At 41.3% G+C, this 21,456-nt stretch overlaps 1 protein-coding gene across 5 annotated transcripts in view; it reads left to right on the top strand.

Annotated features, from left to right (window-relative positions):
* Positions 1-7,540: 7,540 nt before the first annotated feature.
* The window catches only part of TRAPPC8 (trafficking protein particle complex subunit 8), a 52,879-nt gene continuing 38,963 nt past the window's right edge, over positions 7,541-21,456 (top strand). Inside the window, exons 1-5 of one of the 5 annotated variants that reach the window (XM_066330417.1) lie at positions 7,541-8,423; positions 13,829-14,023; positions 16,619-16,702; positions 19,503-19,592; positions 20,903-21,077. In XM_066330417.1, the coding sequence (XP_066186514.1) occupies positions 8,267-8,423; positions 13,829-14,023; positions 16,619-16,702; positions 19,503-19,592; positions 20,903-21,077 (701 nt within the window). In that variant the 5' untranslated portion in view covers positions 7,541-8,266. The remainder of the gene's footprint in view (positions 8,424-13,828; positions 14,024-16,618; positions 16,703-19,502; positions 19,593-20,902; positions 21,078-21,456) is intronic. The other 4 variants (XM_066330399.1, XM_066330407.1, XM_066330413.1 and 1 more) reach the window with 4 other exon arrangements.

Below are 21,456 nucleotides of genomic sequence, written 5' to 3'. Positions count from 1 at the left end.
CAATTTGTCACCAAAGCCTGGCCGGACATCAGGAGAAAGATCGAAAAAATGGAAGATTGGCAGGAGAGGGGGATGAATGAGTTATTGAGAGAGGCTGTGAGAGTGTATCTCAGGAGGGAGGAAGAAAAGACAAGGTCAAAGACCAAGATTATGGTGGCGGTAGCCAGGGAGAGTGTGAAGGACCTAGTAGGCAACTCTAACCCACCGAAAAGAGGGGATGCAGTCCCTATAAAGAAGAGGGATTTGCCACCTTGGAAAACGTTTCCCCAAGCAGGGGAAACGAGAAAATGTTTTTATTGCGGGGAAATGGGACACATAAGAAGGGACTGTAGGAAGGAGTCCCTTGATGAGGCCATTGCAAGAGAGCAGGAGGCCTTAGAGAAAATACTGAAGGGAGAAGGCCAGGACGATTAGGGGTGTCATGGGCTCTTTGCGTTGGGGGACCCAGAGAAACATCAGGAAGGGCCCATAGTAAATTTTGAAGTAGGTCCCCATCATGAGGAGTTTGAATTTTTAGTGGACACCGGTGCAGACCGGTCTTGCATAAACAAGCTCCCCATGGGATTAAATATTGGAGAGCAATGCTGTGAGGTATTGGGGGCAGAGGGGAAGCCCTTTAAAGCCTCAATAATACGAGGGGTGGAAATAAAAGGAAATTCAAAAAGGTGTATTGTAGATCTTATATATCTACCGAAGGTAGATAGTAATTTGTTAGGGAGAGATCTACAAGTCCAGCTGGGAGTAGGAATCCTTCCTAGGGAAGGAAAAATGGTAGTGCAAATGATGAGGTTGACAGTCCAAGATCTAGATGAAATAAGGCCAGAGGTATGGGCAGAAGAAGGAAAATATGGATACCTGGATATCCCACATATAGAAATAAAAATGCAGGAAGGAACACCTCCTATAAAGATCAAACAATACCCTATTTCTATAGAGGGTAAACAAGGGCTCGCACCTGTCATCTCTCATCTATTAGCAGAAGGGATCTTGGAGCCTTGTATGTCACCTCACAATACCCCAGTACTGGCGATAAAAAAGGCGGAAGGCAAATTTAGATTGGTACAGGACCTTAGAGAAGTAAATAAAAGAACCATTGCTAGATATCCAGTAGTCCAAAACCCGTATACTTTGCTAAATAAAATCCCTAGAGAGCATGCATGGTTCACAGTAATAGATCTGAAAGACGCTTTTTGGGCCTGTCCCCTTGCTGAGAAGAGCCGAGATTGGTTTGCTTTTGAATGGGAACATCCTGAAAATAAGAGAAAGCAACAATTGAGATGGACACGCCTTCCCCAAGGTTTCACCGAGAGCCCAAATTTATTTGGACAAGCCCTGGAAGAATTGTTAAAGCAATTCATTCCAGAAGATAGGGTACAAATCCTGCAATATGTGGATGACTTGTTAATATCTGGGGAAGGGCAGGATGGAGTAAAAAGGACTAGCATCAATCTCCTGAATTTCCTAGGGGAAAAAGGTCTCAAAGTCTCAAAGGACAAGCTGCAATTTGTAGAACCTCAAGTGACCTATCTTGGACATCTTATTGGAAGAGGGTATAAGAAACTTACCCCGGACAGAATCAGTGGGATCCTTGCCATCCAAGCTCCCACCACTAAGAGGGACATAAGAAAATTATTGGGACTATTTGGATATTGCAAATTATGGATTGAAGGATATTCCCAAAGCGTAAAATTTCTATATGAGAAATTGGTACAACCCGAGCCAATAACATGGGCGACCAAAGATGAGGAACAACTAGAGAATTTGAAGACAAAATTGTCTACAGCGCCAGTCTTGAGTCTCCCAGATCTAAAAAAGGAATTTGATCTATTCGTCAATTCAGAAGAAGGAATTGCGTATGGTGTGCTGACCCAGGAATGGGGGGGACACAGAAAGCCGGTCGCATATTTATCTAAGTTACTAGATCCAGTGGCCAGGGGATGGCCGGCTTGCCTCCAAGCTGTAGCAGCTACAGCTATGTTAATCGAAGAGGCACAAAAGCTAACTTTACAGGGCAAAATCATTGCTCATACTCCCCATGATCTCAGGGCGGTTTTGAGCCAGAAAGCCCAACAATGGCTAACCGACTCGAGAATCCTGAAATATGAGATCATTCTGACCAATAGTTCCAATTTGGAACTCACCACCACAAAAAGTTTAAATCCAGCGCAATTCCTTTCCGGAGAACCAGTACCAAATTTAGAGCATGATTGTTTGGAGATTATGAATTTACACACCAAAGTCAGGGAAGATTTGGACGACAGGCCCTTACCGTATGGAAGGGTGCTGTTTGTGGATGGGTCATCCCGAATAGTTGATGGGAAGAGGATGTCAGGATATGCCATAGTTGAGAAAACAAAAATAGACAACCTGGAAGTGGTAGAAAAAGGGAAGTTACCCCCAAATTGGTCAGCTCAGTGCTGTGAAGTATACGCTCTTAAAAGGGGATTAGACCGGTTGGAGTCAGGCCAAGGTACTATCTATACCGACTCCAAATATGCTTTCGGAATAGTTCATACCTTTGGAAAGATCTGGGAAGAGAGAGGATATTTAAACTCTAAGGGAAAAGATCTAGTACATAAAGAACTAATTAAGCAGGTCCTGGAGTCCCTTCTCAAGCCCCGGGAAATTGCAATAGTGCACATAAAAGGGCATCAGAAAGGAGATACTATCGAAAAGAGAGGCAACCATTTAGTAGACCAAGCGGCAAAGGCAGCTGCACAAGAGATAAAAGACCCGATAAAGGTTTTTGCTATGAATAAGGCACCAGCCCAAGAAGGAATGAAACCCATATATTCCAGAGAGGAACTAAATGAAATAAAAAAACTTGGATTACTTCAGGGGAAACAAGGGGAGTGGCTGACTCCAGATGGAAGGAAGTTCCTGAACAAAGCTCTTGCTCGCAAGATGCTAGAGGAAATCCACCATCTAACCCATTGGGGTACCCAGGGGCTAGCCGACCACTTTTTAAAAGAACATGTATGCCTAGGGATATACAATTTGGCCAAGGCAGTGACAGAAGGGTGCTTGCTCTGTCAAAAGGTGAACCAAAAGGTGATGAGGAAAGCCTCACCTGGAGGAAGGCCTCTAGCCCTACGACCTTTCCAAAACATCCAGGTCGATTTTACTGAAATGCCATCAGTACAGGGGTACAAACATGTCCTAGTAATTGTGGATCATCTTACTCATTGGGTGGAGGCTTTCCCCACTAAGACCGAAACGGCACAAACAGTAGCAAGAATATTGTTAGAACAAATTATCCCCAGGTATGGCTTAGTAAACAACATAGACTCAGATCGAGGACCTCACTTTGTGGCCCAAGTGCTGCAAGATGTGGTCAAAGCACTAGGTATCAAGTGGCGGCTACACACACCCTGGCATCCTCAGAGTTCAGGGAGAGTCGAGAGGATGAATAAAACCCTGAAAAATGTATTAACCAAATTAATAACAGAAACAGGACTTAATTGGTTAAAGTGTTTGCCCCTGGCTCTATTAAGAATTCGGACCAGGCCACGATCAGATATAGGGGCATCACCATATGAAATGATGTTTGGACTCCCCTTCTTGTTAACCCCATATAGCACGGGTGATTATCTGGAAGGAGAGGCAGCAACCAAAGAATACATAAAAACAATTGGCAAGACATTGGCAGATCTGAAACGAAAAGGGTATCTTCCTCAAACCTCTCCCTTGGACACAGATATTCATCAAATAAAGCCAGGGGACTGGGTACTAGTAAAATCCTGGAACGCCACTCCACTGACCCCTAAGTTTGAGGGTCCTTTTCAGGTCCTGCTGACAACACACACGGCAGTGAGGACCCAAGAAAAAGGCTGGACACATGTGTCGCGGGTAAAAGGACCAATACCACCTCCAGAGAATCCGCCCGACCTGCACCCTAATCCTTCTTCCCAGTGGATTGTAACTCAAGATCCAGACACGCTCAAAGTGACTTTTAAGAAGAAGCCAAAGAAGGACTAAGAATTAAAAAGACTATACTGTGGTGGGGAGAAGTTCTCGGTATCGTTGGGGAATTTTTTGGTGTTTTGATATCGTTAAAAGGGACTAGGGAAGTTTAAGAAACTTCTCCAGTGCTAAGCTATTCAAAGCTGTTTCCAGTGTATAATTGAACCGTTTGTGTATTATCAGAAATTACTTAAGAAGTGTTGTGATAAGGCCAAGTTAATTGAAATTGATAAAGTTTCAAACCGCTACACAAGTTAATAAAGAAAGTCCTAACCAATCTCTCACAGGACATACCCCAGAAAGACCAACCAAAAGATAAGGAAAGGTGAGAACACATTGGGAAGCCCGACTAATTCAGCTATATGACTCCCCTCCCCCAAGAGGCAAGACCGGGTGAGATCGTGATGGTTCATACCGGACTCTTGGGAGGACTGGTAGCAGTCCTAGTAATCAGCGGAATTGCTGAAGGAACATGCTCAAAGTGTTACCGACCAGTCTATGATGGGGAGAATTTACAATCTCTAATACAAGTTCACACCCATGTGAAGCACACCTGTTTTGATAAAACCCAAATATCCTCCTGTCAGGAGGATGGGAAGAAGTATTGGATTGCCAGGAGCACAGCCAATTTTCGGCAACGTCTGACAGGGGAATGCCCTATCAGAGAATGGTTTTGTTTCGAAAACCTAAATAATCCGGAGGGTGTGGCCGATTTAATAAAAGAAAAAGCCTTGAAGGTAAAGAAAAAAACTGATTTAGATGAAGTCCTTGGTAAAAACCTCTTTGTTGACCTTATGGAGAGAGTCAGTCATGAATTAAATCTAACTAACTGCTGGATTTGCGGCAGTACCCAAATGTCTGACGTATGGCCCTGGGAAGGAACGAGTTTATCCCCCTTAGATATTCTGAGGTGGAAATTGATGGAACAAAAGCCTCCCGGTAGTCAAGAGAGGAGGAAGGAACAATGGGAATTAAAATCCAAGATAATCGGAGAAGAATGCATTAAAAGAGCAGGGAAGAGATACAAAACATTTGTTGGGGAAATGGTATGCAAAAGGTATTTGATTGTGAAAGAATTATACCAAAAATGGGTTCCCCAAGAACCTAATAGGTATTGGTCCATCGGGAAAAAACCAACAGGATGCATTTACCATGAAGGCTATAATTTACATGAGTGTGCAGAGAAAGGTATAAACCCTTTTTGGGGAGTGAGGGGAATATCCAAGTATTGGGAACGCCCCTTTGACATCGGGGATGAGTCGTGGAAGGCCCCTGAACATCTTTTTTGGATATGTGGGGACATGGCATATACACATCTGCCGGGAGACTGGGCAGGAAGTTGTACCATCGGTGTAATTAAACCTGCCTTCTTTCTACTCCCTCGGGAATCAGGGAACCACCTTGGTGTACCTCTTTATGACAACCTAAAGAGGACCACCCGGAAGAGAAGAGCCATCATAGATCTAGGCAGCAACCAAAATTGGAAAGGCAAAATTTGGACCCCCGAACAAATTATAAAGACTTATGGGCCAGCGACCTGGGCGCGGGATGGATCCTGGGGATACAGAACTCCCGTCTACATGTTAAACAGGATAATTCGGCTGCAAGCCGTATTAGAAGTTATCTCAAATAAAACAGCCCTGGCACTGGACCACATAAGTAACCAATTGGCACAAACGCGGGCCGTGGTATATCAGATCAGATTGGCTGTCGATTACTTATTGGCAAATGAGGGAGGCATCTGTGGTAAATTCAATTCATCAGAGTGCTGCTTAGAAATTGATGACAAGAGCGAGGTGATTAGAAACATCTCAAAGGAAATTAGAAAAGTAGCTTATGTGGGCACCCAAGAGTGGAAACCCCTGATTTCCACCGACTGGTGGGACAACTTTTGGTCCCTAAAAGGGGCGTGGTGGAAAAAGATAGTATTTATTATTATCAGTGCACTAGCCAGCCTTCTACTGATCCCTTGTATCCTTCCCTGTCTCATTCGGACTATAACATCTACGGTCCAGGCTAGTCTCCAACTCCCTGAAATAAACAACTCTAAGCCCATAAATATAATGAAACTCGAGTCCCAACCGGAAGAACTGAGTGAAGCCAAAAAGATTTATAATCAGTACCAAAAACTAAGAAAAATATACTCCCAAGAGCCAGAGACAGCCAATTAATTGATGCGGGCAAAAGCCCGATCAAAGAAATAGAGGGGGGACTGAGAGAAATAAAGGTCCAAGAAATCCTGTTTAGTGGTTGTTTTAGATAAATTAGAAAATGTTAAACCTGTTATTTAGAAAAGATGTAAGAAATTTTGTATCCTAGTTCTACCCCAATGCCTTATATTCCCGGTTTGTAAATCCCATAGTTTTGTAATGTAAATAGCATACCCCTATCCCCTAAACCCTCCATGTTCTCTTGTTAAGTCAAACCCCTGTTGTTCCTGCCTGTCTGTGAAGGCGCTTGCTTCGCCTCATTCCAGCCTGTTCGTTACATTGTTTCAACCTCGCCTTCACATCGTCATTCCAGACTCTTCGTTACATTGTTTCAACCTCGCCTTCACAACTCCTCGCCTGCCTGTCCACTCACCAACACCGCCCTGTATGGAAATCACTCAGGCTCCCAGCATACTTCACTAAAGAGGAAGGGGGATTCGGATCGACAAAGTCCTAGAACAACGAGCCGAAGCAACACCTGGACACCGGACCAATGCCATCCGGTAGGGAAAGTATTTGGCTAACTGTGACTAATTCTTGCTATCTTGCCATAGTTTGAAAGATACTGGACCAGAGTGACATCCCTGGACTTTTCGAGCCAAAAGCAGGACCTTGGGAGTTTCCCGTGAGGCTGGATCCCCGCCTCTGCAGCCCGAGCGGCAGCAGGAGCGACCTCCTCCTCCGTGGTGACTCATCGGCTAGGGAGCGGCGGTGGCGCAGGCGACCCACGAGCATCCCATTTAAAAGCTGAATTTTAATAAAGGCATTTAAAGGGAGCTGGTCTCCTGGCCCAATTTTTATCACTGCATACAACTGGGCACTGACACATCTGCCAGAGAACACCCCAGCGACTCTTTACTTTTTAACAGAATCTCAGAATATTGGGGTTGCAAGGGGCTTCTGGAGATCATCTTATCCAAGCCCCCAGCCAGTGCAGGGTTACCTGGAGCAGGTGACACAGGAATATGTCCCGGTGGGTGAATGTCTCCAGAGAGGGAAACTCCATTACCTCCCTGGGCACCTGTTCCAGTGCTCTGCCACCCTCGGTGGGAAGTTCTTCCTCGTGTTGAAGCGGAACTTGTGTTTTAGTTTATGGCTGACCATTCATGGTGATTATGTGTGTAGTTTTATTCGTGTGTATGGTTTTTGTTTTGTTTTGGGGCTATTTTGGCGTTCTTCTTTCTCTCTCTCTTTTTTTTTTTTTTTTTTTTTTTTTTTTTTTTTTTTTTTTTTTTTTTTTTTTTTGTGGTGGTTTTTGATTTCTCCCCCCCGTCCAATTTTGGGGAAGAGGGGTGTGTGTTGTGTAGTTGTGGTAGTGCTTGTTTGTTGCTGTTTTGTGTATTTCTTTTGTTTCGCCTTGCGGTTATTTTGGTGTTTCTATGGTTGTTGCTTTGGGGCTTCTTTTTTTTTTTTGGTTTTGGTTTGGATTTTTGTTGTTCTTGTTTTTGACTGTTCCCGCCTTTGTTTTGAGGTCATTTTGGCCCTTTTTGGCCGGGATTTTCTAATTCCATTTTCTTGTTCTGATTTGGTTCGTTGTAATTTTGGCGCTTTTTTTGTACTTTCGGGTACTCCCCCCACCTTTTTTTTTTTTTTTTTTTCTTGTTTTGGGGGAATTTTGACGCTTTCTGTTGTTATTTTTGGGCTTTTTGTTGTTGGTTGTTTTTCCTAAATCCGACAGCAACGCTTTTCCTGTTGGGTGGCCAAACCCTCTTCCCGGCGCCAGGAATCCCCGGGAGCATCCCACGGGCCCGCGCCCCCGCCCTCCCGGACCGCACCAACTCTCCGCTCCGAGGGGGGGCGGAGAACGCACAGCCCAACCCTCCCCCCCTCCGGCCGGCCACCGTCGCCTCCCCCTCCCGGCCCGGCGCCGCCCCTTCGCCCAATCACATGAGCGGGCGCGGGGGCCGCCGGGAGCGGGCGCTCCCCGAGGGGCTCGGCTGAGGAGGCGCAACATGGCGGCGCTCGGCGGGCGCTGAGCGGGGCCCGGGCAGGAGCCGCCGACAGGCACCGGCCAGGGAGGGAATAATCCGGAGAATTGCGGAGAAAGGTGGCGGGGCCGTCTCGGGCGGCCCCGAGCGGCGGCGGCGGCGGCGATGGCCCAGTGCGTGCAGTCGGTTCAGGAGTTCATCCAGGACTCGTTCGTGCCCTTGGTGGCCGCGCTGTGCAGCGAGGAGGCGGAGCGGCTCACCCGCAGGAACAACCTCAGCTTCGCCGAGCTGGTCAGGCCCTTCTGCCGCCTCACCTCGGAAGGTCGGTGGCGGGAGCGGAGCGCGTTGTTTACCCGGGGCGGGGGAGGCGGCGCCGCTCCCTTCCTTCCGCCCGCGGCCTCCGGGGGTCCCGCCCGGCTCTGCCTGCCGGGGCTGCGCCCGCGGGACGGGCTCCACAGCCCCGAGCCGCGCCGCGCCCGCCGCTCGGGTGGGTGTCACCGCGACAGGCTTCGGGGAGACACGCGTTTGCCGGGGTTGTCGCAGGTGACAGCTGTTAAGTCAGCTTAATCGCGTTCCGTCTCCGCAACCTGGGAAGTTTGGCTTCTGCTGGAGACATCCCACGGCTGAAAAGGAAGGGGTCTGTAAATTCGGCTCTTCCAGGCGGATTTTTGTCTTCCATTAAAATCACATTGCTGTTACCTCCCTAGTACTCGACCTCACTATTGCTGTAGACTTTAGAGGATTTCACACCTGTGGTAGCCGGGCGTTCAAAGTACGGCCACTCTTTCGGAAACATTAATCATCATTTAAGTTGCGGGGCTTTCCTTTCTCTCGTCTGTAGCTTTATCCTGTATGCCTTTTTTTGTTGTTGTTGACGTATCTGTGAGTAAGATCTGTGCGAAGAAGAAGTGGGAATCGAACTGGCATTGGTGAAATATTCACGTGAAGCAGCAGACAAACTGGAGATTGACACTTAAGAGAAACAATAAATTTTTTTAGCTGTGATGCTTTAACTTACTATCCGGAATTTGTTTGATTGTTTTTAATTTAGGTATGCTATGCCTTTCAAGCTGCTGCTCATTACAGTAGCATGCAGGACAGCAGTTTGCAGAGAACTGCTTGTCAGAATAGTGATGCAATGGCATTTTTTAGGTTTGGTTTCTTACAGACGTGTAGCTCAGACTGCAGCCTCTGCATGAGGAAAGCCTGTGCTGAGGAAAGAGTGCAAGAAAATGAAGCTTGTACTGTCATTCTCATTACATTTTTGCATTTCTCTCTTAAAAATGACAGCAGCTTAAAAGCTACTTTGTGTTAAAAATCTGCCTTAATTTTCAGGTAATCTTAGTAATTTATCAATTGTAACTTATTTGTAAATGTTTTTCATTTTGTTTAGCAATGTTTTGAACTGTGTGAGAACGCAGCAGAGATAAAGATAATAAATGTAGGTGTTCACATCTTTAGAGTTCTGAAGTTAATTAACTCTTTCTTTAAGTGAAAGGCTCTCAAAAGCAAACAAAACCAGACAGAGTATTCAAAATGAAGCGTTCACTTGGAAGGTTAATTAATTCACTTAGTTGCAACTATTTTGGTGTCCAATTATTATGACACTTAAAGAACTTGCAAACCCGAATTATCCTCAGTGTTCCCTGCGTGAAATTTGGTACAGTGGTTTTGCTGCTGCACTCCTCTGTGTGTATTCTGATCCAACAGGCCGCAAGCCTGACTCCAGTTCTTCACTCCAAGAGTGACTTCCTCTTCCTGCTCCCAGGAAAAAATGTTGCTGCATGCTGACTGTAAATTCTTGTGTTAGAAGCAGTACGTGTAAGAGTAAGGACAGAGAGGAAGGAAGGCATGATTAAATGATCTGATTGTGGTACAGCAGGATGTCTGTACATGACATGCTGTGTGTTTTTCTGCTTATGATTATAATATTATTCTCATATTATGTATGATTATGATATGATGATATTCTAGGATTCTGTGAGGAGCAGTGGCCATAAGCTAAAAAAAAGTTCTGCTTCAACATGAGGAAGAACTTCTTTCCATTGTGGGTGGCAGAGCACTGAACAGCCTGCCTAGGGAGGTTGTGGCGTTTCCCTGTCAGGAGACATTCCAAACCCACCCAGACAGTTCCTGTTACCTGCTCGGGGTGATCCTCCTGCCTTGGCAGGGAGTTTGTAGTGGGTGATCTCCAGTGGTCCCTTCCAACTGTAACAATTCTGTGATTCTGTAATTCTGTGTTGGTGTCTTCTTTTCTAAGCACAGTTTTTTCTTAAGGGGGTGTGAAATGCTGTCCATTTTAAATTAAACCAGCTCTCCTTACTTAGTGGCTATTTCATTGCATTTGTAACATAAAATTGGATGGATTAGTATTTCATCCCTCAAGAGATAAGCTGTCCCTTACGCAGAAGTTTAAAATACATGCATTCTAGAATTCTTCTGTAACTTGAAAAACTCAGTCAGGGGTTTGCTACTGCATTTTTAGAGCCCTGTTACAATATGTATTTTTGTCTGAAGTAAGGAATTATGTGGCTTATGAACCAGCTGAAGGCTCATCAGCCTTCTTGCTTAGAGAAGCAGTGCAGTTATGAACTTAATTTACTGATATGTGTGCAGAGCAATTCTGATAAACAGGAACTTAGCCGAGCTCTCTACTGTGCACATACCAGTCATCCTTCATGTGCTAGCAGAGATGTGAAGGACCAGAACACAGCATGATTCTTCAGGTAGTGTAAAAGCACACACTGTTGACGTTGCTCAATCCAAGGAGGCCAGATTCTGTCTAATTTCAAGTCGAACCCCACAAAGATATGTGATGTAGATGCAGCAGGACTGCCCTTTGCACAAATCGGTACTTAAGCTACTCATCAACTTTGGCCTATCAGTGACTTGCTAATGTTGCTGTAGCCAAAAATATTGCAATACTCAGCAAACTGCCATGGTAGAGTGTCCTGAGCACAGATTCAGGGTGCTCTGTCCTGTAATTTTTAGCCTCTTGGGTTCTGTAAGTTGCCTCCAGTTAGTGAAGGAGAAAAGTTTAAAAAAAGTGAAAGGACAGCTTTACTATCCTAAATAATTCTTGATTTAAGAGGAAACCAAAACCTCCCCAACTCTGAACTTTGACCTTCCCTTAAAAAAGGAAACCAAAAGTATACTGAGGATTTTATACATTCATATTTATTCTCAAAGTGGCTTTCTTAACTGTTTTGTTTCTTAGTAACAACTGATGCCTGATCTAACAAGTGTATGCATTGTACATATTGGTAGGCATATATTGTGTATATAGGTAGGTTTTGTTTAAAATAGGATCTTGTTTTTAAGAATCTTTAAAAATACTCTGTGAAGCAATACTGTCCTTGTGGGAGGGAGAATTAGTGTACATGTCAATTAGCAAGTATCACTTTAAGATAGCCTTGGTTACTCTTAAACCAAAGTGTTTGACCTTAACAAAAAAAAAAAAAAAAAAAAAAAAAAAGCTTCTGATAACTTTATCTGATTCTAAGCCTTAAGTATGTGCAAGATGTAAGGAAGTATAGTGGGAACACTGTGCTTATTTGAGCTTAGTGTGATGTTAGAAATTCCTTGTTCCTGTGTATCTTAGCATCTGATTGTTTTCAACTTCTGGTGAGAAAGATACTTTTCTAATACATGCTACAGCTGCCACTTTTGGCAAAGTACTTTCTGAAATGATCTTATAAACATTTGAAGAAAACGTTTAACACTAGATATGGATTTTTTTGTATTAAGTCAAGCATTTTTTCGAGTTCCAAGTATGTCTGTTATTTCAGTTCTTAACGATAAACATGTGCCAGAGATGTCATCTGCGTTCTGTATGGAAATGGGGTTGCTCTTTCTTGTTATGGCTGTTATGTCTTAGGACAGACAGCAAGGATGTATGTTATATATACCAGCCATAGTGTTATAGCTGTGCTGCTGAAGGCAAACTAGTTTCCCAGTTGTTTGTTCCTACCACTTCCTTTACATTTGATAATTTCAGTAAGTGCATGGCAGTAAGGTTGATAATTTACCAATGTGATAAGATGAAAAAAGCCCCATCCAGAACAACTTCTTCAACTTTCTGATAGAAAGGCTGAGCTGAAATAAGTGAAGTTTAGCCAGCATAATTGCCCTTTCTGGTGTTGATACAGCCTTATGATACATGAGTTCAATCTAAAACTTACTGCTGAAAAAAACCCCCACGTTTTTAGGTTGTTTTTGGCAGGACAAGTTTTCTAACCTGCTTTACTGTGTTTTCCTATGAGCTTGAGTGCTGGGTAAAACTTGGGAGTGAATATGTGATTGAAGAAGGTAGAACTACACCAGTCCAGATTTGAACAACATTAGAAATCTGTTTTAACATTTCAGATGGATTGTAAACACATCTAGTGTGATCTGACTTCGGCCGTGTACAATTGTTACTTCTGGAGAGGTTTGTGGAAAAGGTGTGCAGTGCCTTCCAGGCTGGAGCAGATTGAATACTCAGTTTCAGACCTTTATGGCGTGGATCCTGTAGTTAATTGAAAGATGAAGGAAACAGCAAGAATTTTCCTTTGTACTACCTTTTATATGCTGTACAAGAATTTGTGAAAATAACGTGCAGAGGAGTCAAGGGCTGCACTGCATGCCGTGTGATAGCACCAGGTGGTGGCTTAGGCAACCATAGTCAGTGTGTCAGTGTGTCTTACCTGCCCTCAGTCTGGCCTGCTTGGTGGTGGTTGTGGTTTGAAATAGGGTGAAATTACATGAAAAATCACAGCAGGATCAGAATTGTAACAAGTGTTGAAAATGTCATGAATAGTTTTTTAAAAACGGATGGCTTTAGGCAGCAATTTTCACAGAGGTTCTACAGAGGAAGCTATAGTGTTAAAAATCATAGAATGCTTTAGGTTTAAAGGTACCTTCAAGAACATCTAGTTCTAACTTTACCCTGCCATGGTTAGGGTCACTTTCCAATAGACCAGGTTACACACATCCCTGTCCAGCCAGGCCTGGAACTGTTCCAATGTCGGTACATCCACAGCTTTTTTGAGCAACCTGTTCCAATGCCTCACCATCCTCACAGGAAAGAGTTTCTTCAAAATATCTGATCTAAATCTGCCCTCTTTCAGCTTTAAACCATTTCCCCTTGTCCTGTCACTGCATGTTCTTGTACCTCTCCAGCTCTTTTGAAAGCCCCGTTTAGGTATAAGGTCTGCCCCCTTCTGCAGGATGACCAACCCCAATTCCCTCAGCTTGTTTTTAAGGACATGTTAATTTTGGGTAAATGAATACTATGTTATCCATGTCAAATTTCTTAAATGCTGTATATTTGTGTGTGGGGGGTGGTTCTTGGAAACTGGTGATTCTTTGAAACATGATGTGTTATGTGAAATACATACATGGTTCCTATGGCTTTTCTTTGAAAGTTGATGTGTTCCACAAGGAGAGGAGTGCATCAGTGTAGGATGTGCACATACTATGTTAGATGGATTGGGTATTTTTACCAGTGAAGATCCTATGCTGATCCTTTATCAGTCTGCCTAGATGAGCCTAATGTTGAACATGAAGTAATTTTTTGTTACCATCTTCCCCTCCTGCACTTTTCATAGTCAAGCATTATGGACTGTGATCTAAAACTGATGATGGGGAAGTTTAAAGAAAAAGCGTGTTGGAAAAAGGCTAATTTATGACAACTGTTTTAGCTCTCTGTTATACTCCTCAACAAATCCTCTTCTTTTTCCTTTTTAGTTCACATGAGAGATCCTAATAATCAGCTTCACATCATTAAAAATTTGAAGATCGCTGTCAACAACATCATTACTCACCCACCTCAGCCCGGTGCCATTCGGAAACTTTTGCATGATGTAGTGTCTGTCAGTCAGCCTGCTGAAGGACTGGTAGCTAATGTGATCACAGCTGGAGATTATGATCTCAACATCAGTGGTATGTAATGATACTATATTTTTCATAATGTAAACTGGAATTGGCCAAGAGGTTTCTAGCCTTCACTTCAGCTTCATGGCAGAGTTTATCTGTTTTGAGACATGGCTTTTACTGAAACTTTGGAATTTTCAAGTAGTTTTGCCTTTGGAAGAGTAGTTGAACTTAATTAATAATATTAATTTTCCTAATGTTGTAGTTCTTCTCAACTTGTGTTAAATCATTATTTTAATGTAGCAATTAGCTACATTAATAATGCTTTGGTTGTGTAATTTTTTTGTTACAAAACTTATACAGTGACTTGTTGCACTTGGCTGAATAAATATCAAAATTATATTGTTATAGTGTTGATACTAATGTACAGCTTTATCTTGAAGTTAGTTATCCTGGCTTTTATTTGTTATGATAAATTCATAGAAAGCTTAAAGAAAAAAGACTTTGAGGAAAGGTGTGGGACTCCTTTGATTCTTTGTCTTTTTTTTTTTTCTTCTTCTGTGGAACTTGTGCTTCATATTTCACTGTCAAAATGACTAGAGTATTCTAAAAATGTTTTTTTCTCAGATCTCCAAGGGATGAGGTATTGTGAATAATGCTAAATGAGACCTGATCTTAGGAGCTGAGAAGATTAAACTCCTCCCAATTAAGACCCTAATCCATTAAAGCCTCTGAGCATGTGCTTAGTTCAAAGCATGTATGCACTGCCCTATTTAAACATGCATAATTTATTGTATTTAAAGTTCACCCTACAGTGAAGAATTTGGCTCTGTTATAGCAATAGACTGATAAAACTTCATGACAATTAGTAACTGATGTTGCTCTAGTAATTTTTTTTTTTTATGTTGAGGATGGAAAAATGGCATAATTCTTATGTCTTTGTTACCTAATTTATGAGGTACATCTTCAACTTGATGTCTTGTGTTATAAAACAAAAGACCTGAGGCTGGATACCCCTTGTTTTTGAGATATGTTGAAAATCTCACAAATTTTTCAATTTCTGGGCCTTTGTTTATAGGTCAAGTTGGTGAATTGCCAATTCGTTAGGAAATTTTTTTTTCGGATGGAAAGTTTGCTTCAATTCTAGAGATGAAAAATCCCTAAGAAAGCAGAATGGTTTCAGTGAGGAGACTTTTCCATGAGGTTTCTAATGACCTTAGTTTAGAAGTGAGATATAGAAAGAAGGAAAGAAAAGTAGTGGCTATATTAAGCAATGCTTTGTAGTTATAGAAGCAGATATCTTTCCTTTTGTTTGCTGCTGGAGCCTCAGATGTAGAAATTACCATGTTTGACTATCTTTTGTCTCTCAGTAATTAGGTTCTCATTTCCATTCAGTTTGACTATCTTCTTATTTGACAGAGGAGAGGTGTATAAGCTGTTTAAGATCACACTGAAGGACAAATTCATGCAGTAACTTTGTTCAGTGGAGCCCTGTTTCAGGAGTTTAGCACGTAACACTGACAGTGCTCTTGATGGAGGTACTTGTATCTCATTACAGTGTAAGAGAATATGAGGAAGTACCAAATAGGGTTCCTTTATGCTTAGATGAATATGTGTATTTGCTAAGACATTTAGGGTTTTTTTGTTTTCAATTTTCTTAGAGTGTTTTATTCAAACCAAGGGATGCATTCATTCCTGACAGCAGAGCATAATCACTTGGCATGTAAATGGGAAATACTCTCATCAATTCTTTAATTTGTTCTTTTTTGGGAGCGAATTAGTTTTCTAGGAGAACAATGTTAAAAGATATTTCCTTAATTTTAATGATGATCAAGTATAGTCTGTTTTGAAGAAAGATAAACATTGTTTATGAGGCTGAGGTATGACTGTTTCTGGCATTGAGGTCATAATCCTGCTCTATTTTTGAGAAAAGTTTCAGAACTGCTGTGTTGTATTGTGTAATCCTTCCTTGTTACAATTTTGTTTAATATCCTTATTGTTCCATAATCTAGTGCTGAGAGACTTACTTGGTTGCTGAAAAATTCTTTCTGGTCAGCCAGGCCTGCTTCTCTCATACACTGGTGCCTGTAGAAAGTGAAGAAAAATTATCCCACTAAAGAATTAAGTTATTTGAGAAAAGTAAAATTATTTCTCACCTAGATCGGTTCTTTGGCTACGTTTGCTCACAGGTGCATGATATAAATGCTGGCACGAGGCATTGGAGGAATATGGTTGAAATGAAGGAGAATGTTGGGGCAACCACTTTCAGCAGCTAATGTATCAGCTACTTTTGATTAGTAGTGTTGGCTGGGAAATCTCACAAGTTAGTGCCTTGGATTTCAAGTATCTTCCAACTAGTAAAATAGAAATAACATCTAGATGCAACTTAAATCGTTGCTGCTTGTTAAAATTTCCATTTTTTTTGGAGTCTAGAATTGGGACTGAACTAGAAATTAATATTGATTTCCATTAAAGTACACTGGCAAATGTTCAGAAGCCTGAAATATTCATCATTAAGATTAGCTCTAGTCAAATCTCTTCAGTGCCCCTCATGGGCCTGCATGATGTAGGTTTTTTCTACTTCACGCTTCCAGAGTGTAAAAGCCGAGTGTGTGTTTGCTTCTGACCCTTTTTAGTATAATAATATCATGTTTTTTCTATCAGATCGCTCAGTTAAAGCTAGTGTTCCTTGGTACAGTAATTGGAAAGAGACACTGATGGAACTGAACACATCCACCTTTTATTCAGGTATTTTTTTGTGGTTGGTGCTGATTTGCCAAATTGCCCTTTACTCCTTTTCCATGTGCCCCATCCACCTTTCCTTACCATCTGCTACAACTGTTCAGCACTTCTCTGGACGTAGATGTGTGTTCCTCCATTTTTTCCCCTAACTGAAAATCGTTGGTGGTGGTTGTTTTAATTTTTCTTTTAATCACATTTCTACTCTTGTTAATCAAAATCATTTGGTCTTTCCATACAATCAATAAGGGTGGTGGTGGTAAATTACGTGATGCTGTTAAAAATGCTGAATTGTTAGATCCTATGGAACTGTATACTGTCACTGTGCTGTATTTCAAATGTACTTTGTGCTTCTCCAGAGAACTTCTTTCTACAGGATAGTAACACCTTTTAAGTTGGAACTCAAGTGCTGACTGTACTTAGAGCACGTATGTCTCTGCTATATTGACATTCTTTCTGGAGTATGACCCTTAAAAAAAAGAAAAAGCTTACTAATACATTTTTATGTAGTTCATGAGACTTACTGCTACCAAACCACGTTGGTTATTGACCTCTCAAGGCTCTGCATTGTGGTCTATAAGAGACAGGTTTTGATATTTTTGAGTTTTATATATTAATATAGTTTATGCCTTTGGTTAATAATAGCTATCCTTTCAGTAGTAGCTGTTCAGATCCTGCTAAATGCCTGAAGGGTACAAAACTTCATGAAGTAGACTTTCCGTTCTTAAGCTGTTATGTACAAATATTACTCTTTTTTGTTAAGTTCTGAACAGGTTAACAAGTTTGCCAAAACTTCGGTTCTGTTCCAGCATACTGGAGGCATTGGAAAAATGCAAAACATACAGGTCTGAGTACCTGAATGACAGTGTTGGTCTGCACTGCTGTAACATGTTACGAGATGTTACAGTTGTGAAATTTTTTTCAAATGCTGCTTTTGTTTTAAATACAGTGTGTGTGTTTATCAAGTATCTATGATAAGTGATTACAGCCCTGTAAAATGCTCAAGTGAATCCTGTTAATCTTGCTTTATACAGGGAATCCGGTTGCCATCGAGGCTGATTCCAAGGTTTTTAATAGGCCTAATGAAAAAAGAGGGCAGGGGAACCAATCCAGAGAACAAAGTAATACTTCCTTGTTTGTAACTGTTAGATTTTTAAAAACATGTAATTTTTTTCTTTCGCTGTGATTCAGCTGTAAAACAGAAGTGAAAATTTGAAAACAGTGCTTGAAAGTACAATGTAGTTGATAATTTTGCCTTAGGTTGTTAAACAGTGTTTACTTAGGTTGTTAAACAGTGTTTACCCAAGTTACTGCATGGTTTCTTATACTTGTGAAAAATGTGTTTGAGTCACTTTCTTATGGCTTGTTTTTAATAATAACAGGCTGTGTTTTCCTTAATTTAAATAGTTGGCATGTTTGCATGTAGGGCTCAGTAAAGCCAAGAGCTTTTTATATCCTAGATGAGTATTCAGAGAGCAGTTTCTAGAAAGGCCGTAATCAAAAGCTGGAGGTTTGTCTCCCATTAGGCTTTTTATTTTATGTGATGTGTGCTGACTGCTAGACTGAATTCAAGTGTAGCTGTAACTGACTTCTGTTTGTCTGAAGCCAATCTAAGATGGCTTGATGATGTAGGATTAAACAAAATGCATTAAATGAATGCCCTACAAGATAATTCCAACATAAAATTGAACCTGTTTCCTCAAGTTAGCATAAGAAATCAAGGTGGTGGTTTGGCTTGGCTTTTATGAGGAGGTGCATGAGAGCTTTATGAAGCATAAGAAACTTTTATTTACTTTTTATTTTATTTTTATTTACTCAAGTCTAGCAATGTGGGGGTTTTAGGGTCATATAAAGAAAATACCTTCAGATTTGCTTATTAATTTTTTTTTCTCCACTAGTTACTGTTTTCTAGTTCGCAGGTGAAATGACACTAGGTTCCAGTTACTTCAGTGTGAAATCAGGTTATTGAAAGTGAATTGATTTTGCTATAGAGTCTGTTTCCCACTCAAGGGAAAGGAGTTAGAGAATTAAGATGGCATTTAACAGGCTTAAAAGAAGGAATAATAGTTCATTGTTTGACCCATAGCTGGAGTGGAAAGAAATGGATGATACTAGTTTCATATATTTTTTTGATATCCCAGACATGCTTGGTTTCCCTTGATTTGTTACCCTTAGGAAAATGAAATGCCTACTGTAAAAGGGCATTGAACATTGCAGGTTAAAATTATTAGGCATTAATGGCACAACCTGTATCTGAGGTTTTATCTTCTTCGATCTTTGCCAGCTGAAATGTTTATTTTAGAAAGGTGTGGGACAGGGACTGCTGTCAACAGTCAACACTTGTAGAAAACAGGCAGTACGGGGTTTTGGTGATCCTTAGCTCCTCTGCATACTCAAAAATGAATTTTGTTTCTTGGTCAGTTCTTACATCCCTAGCCGTGAAATTCAGTGACCGTTAGAAGAATTTGTTTCTTTCTTTCCCAAGTGTATGGGTGCTTAAAGGGGTGGTAAAGAGTAGTCGGTTTAACTAGGATTGAACACATGTGAGCCTTCAGTGGTGGGGAATGTGGTGCTTAAGATGCTATTCAGTTTCACAGGATTTGATTCAAGTGTTACTGTTTCTCCTACTTGTGTAGCATCTAAAATACTTTCTCCTTGGACTGCTCTCCCTTCTTTCCACTGCCATGCAAACCTTGTCAGAGTTTGCAGGCTTCACTTCCAGGTGTAGTCTTTCATACTTCCTTTTCATTAATGGGTAAACAAAATTCACTGAATAGTCTAATTTTTCCTGTTTTATTGTGTATTTCAGCTACTACTCCTTGGTTTGAGTCTTACAGAGAGTGCTTTCTTCAGTCCATGCCTGCATCTGATCACGAATTCTTAAACCACTATGTTGCATGTATCCTTTGAATGTTACAGACTGCTCCAGGGAAGGCTGAATGTAATGTAGGAGACACTGAAAATTTTGCAGTAACTCTTTCACAAGCATGTCTTGAAGCCTGTATGTTTTTCTGCTACATCTGACTACACAGACTGATTTTGTAAGGGTATCAGGGTTTTCTTTGTGACTGTTTGGCCTGAGTTTTTTTGTGGTATTTGTATTGGGTTTTTTCCCCTTCTCCACATACTTTTTGTGTCAAAGTGAGCTCAAAGCCAATACCTGTCACCTGAAACTCCATCCTCCTAAGACACTTTCTGCTGTAGCTCTTTAGGTTTCTATTGACTGTCCCTTATCTACAGCAGAGGAATGCGTGTTTGGGATGCATCTGCTGCTTTTTGTAAGTAGACGGAGTGGTGGAGGTTGGGGAGAAGATGTTTTGGAGATTTGGTTAACTTGGAGCTATGCTGGACAAAAGAAGTCTGGAAAGACTGGAACAGTGCCTGAACACTTTCACTTTTTTTTAACCAAAGCTTAGACCAAATTTGCTTGTCTACAGGGAAATTGAAAATAATCACTGTTTCATTATGTAGCTGGTGTTTAGCTTTACAGTAATTATGATGGTTTTATTACACTGTGTTCCTAATTCTGTACTGAACATTATAATTTCAGTGTAGTGGAAAGGTATGTTAATGGCCACACTTGTGTAGAATTAACTTTGCAAAACACTGATTCTGACTTCTTAATTTTAATAACTTTTAAAGTATAAGTTTGGTTTCTGGTTTCTCTGAATTAACGTCTTTTTATTGGGTGAGTAGATGTAACAGAGTGAGATGTTCCTTACTAATGATTGTGTAGTTGCATTGAGGTAAAAATCTGAACACTTCTGCATTTTACTCACGTGGTGTTGCTGTGTTTATGAATGCTGGTCATCACTGTTGTTCAGGTGATAACTTGAAGCCCCAACTCTCCTTGGAAGTTGAAAGCTAAAATACAGTGGGGGTGAATTTCAGCTACATGTTTGCTATGTGTACATCTGGTCTCTATCTACAACCTTAAATGAGCTATCATGTAGCAGCTTAAACTTAGATTCACTGTCAGAATAGGAGCAAACTCCTGTTGCATCTCATTTTACAGGTACTAGTTAACTGATTGTTTTCATTGAGACTTAAGGCCAATTTCTAGTTGCACATACTTTTGTGATATGTGGCATGTTTTACGTGCTTAAGTATTGTACTCACCTCTTTACATGTTATACACTTGCTAGTTTATTCTGTGATCAGTGATTGTCCCTGTGTTCTTTGGGTATATGTCCTTAATAATGAATTCAGGTATGCTGGTAGTTTCTTCCAGTGAACCTGACCCTGTGGAGCAGTTCCTGAAGCTGTCCCAAGAACAACATCGGATTCAGCACAGTAGTGAATACTCATATCCCAAGTGGTTTATACCAAACACACTCAAATATTATGTGTTACTGCATGATGTAAGCACAGGAGAAGAACAAAGGTGGGTCATCTGCGTTCAGTGAGCTTACAGATGAGCTCTTTGTAACGTTTGTGTTGATAAATTCTGTTGAGATTAGACAGGCAACAGGATCCATTAGCCAGTATGCTGTTATCAAGGCAGATATTAAAATGTTGGGTTTTTTTTTTAGATCTTCTTGTGTTCATGTAAAATGAGTCAGTCCCAGCTTTTGAGGTAGATGCTTTCTTTGCTAGCCTGCTGAACTAATTCTCAAAGATTCTCAATTTTACTCTTGCATAACAGATGGTTTTAAAAATAGGAGAATTTTCCTTTTAAGTACTATGGATAATAGTCTAAAATAGCTTGTTGCAGTCCATGCTCTAAAGTGAGTTTGATATCAAGATAGGATTAATGTTTTACT

This window comes from Sylvia atricapilla, chromosome 1 (genome assembly GCF_009819655.1).
Source record: "Sylvia atricapilla isolate bSylAtr1 chromosome 1, bSylAtr1.pri, whole genome shotgun sequence".
NCBI classification, from domain to species: Eukaryota; Metazoa; Chordata; class Aves; order Passeriformes; family Sylviidae; genus Sylvia; species Sylvia atricapilla.
This window is presented reverse-complemented; position numbering and strand designations above follow the sequence as displayed.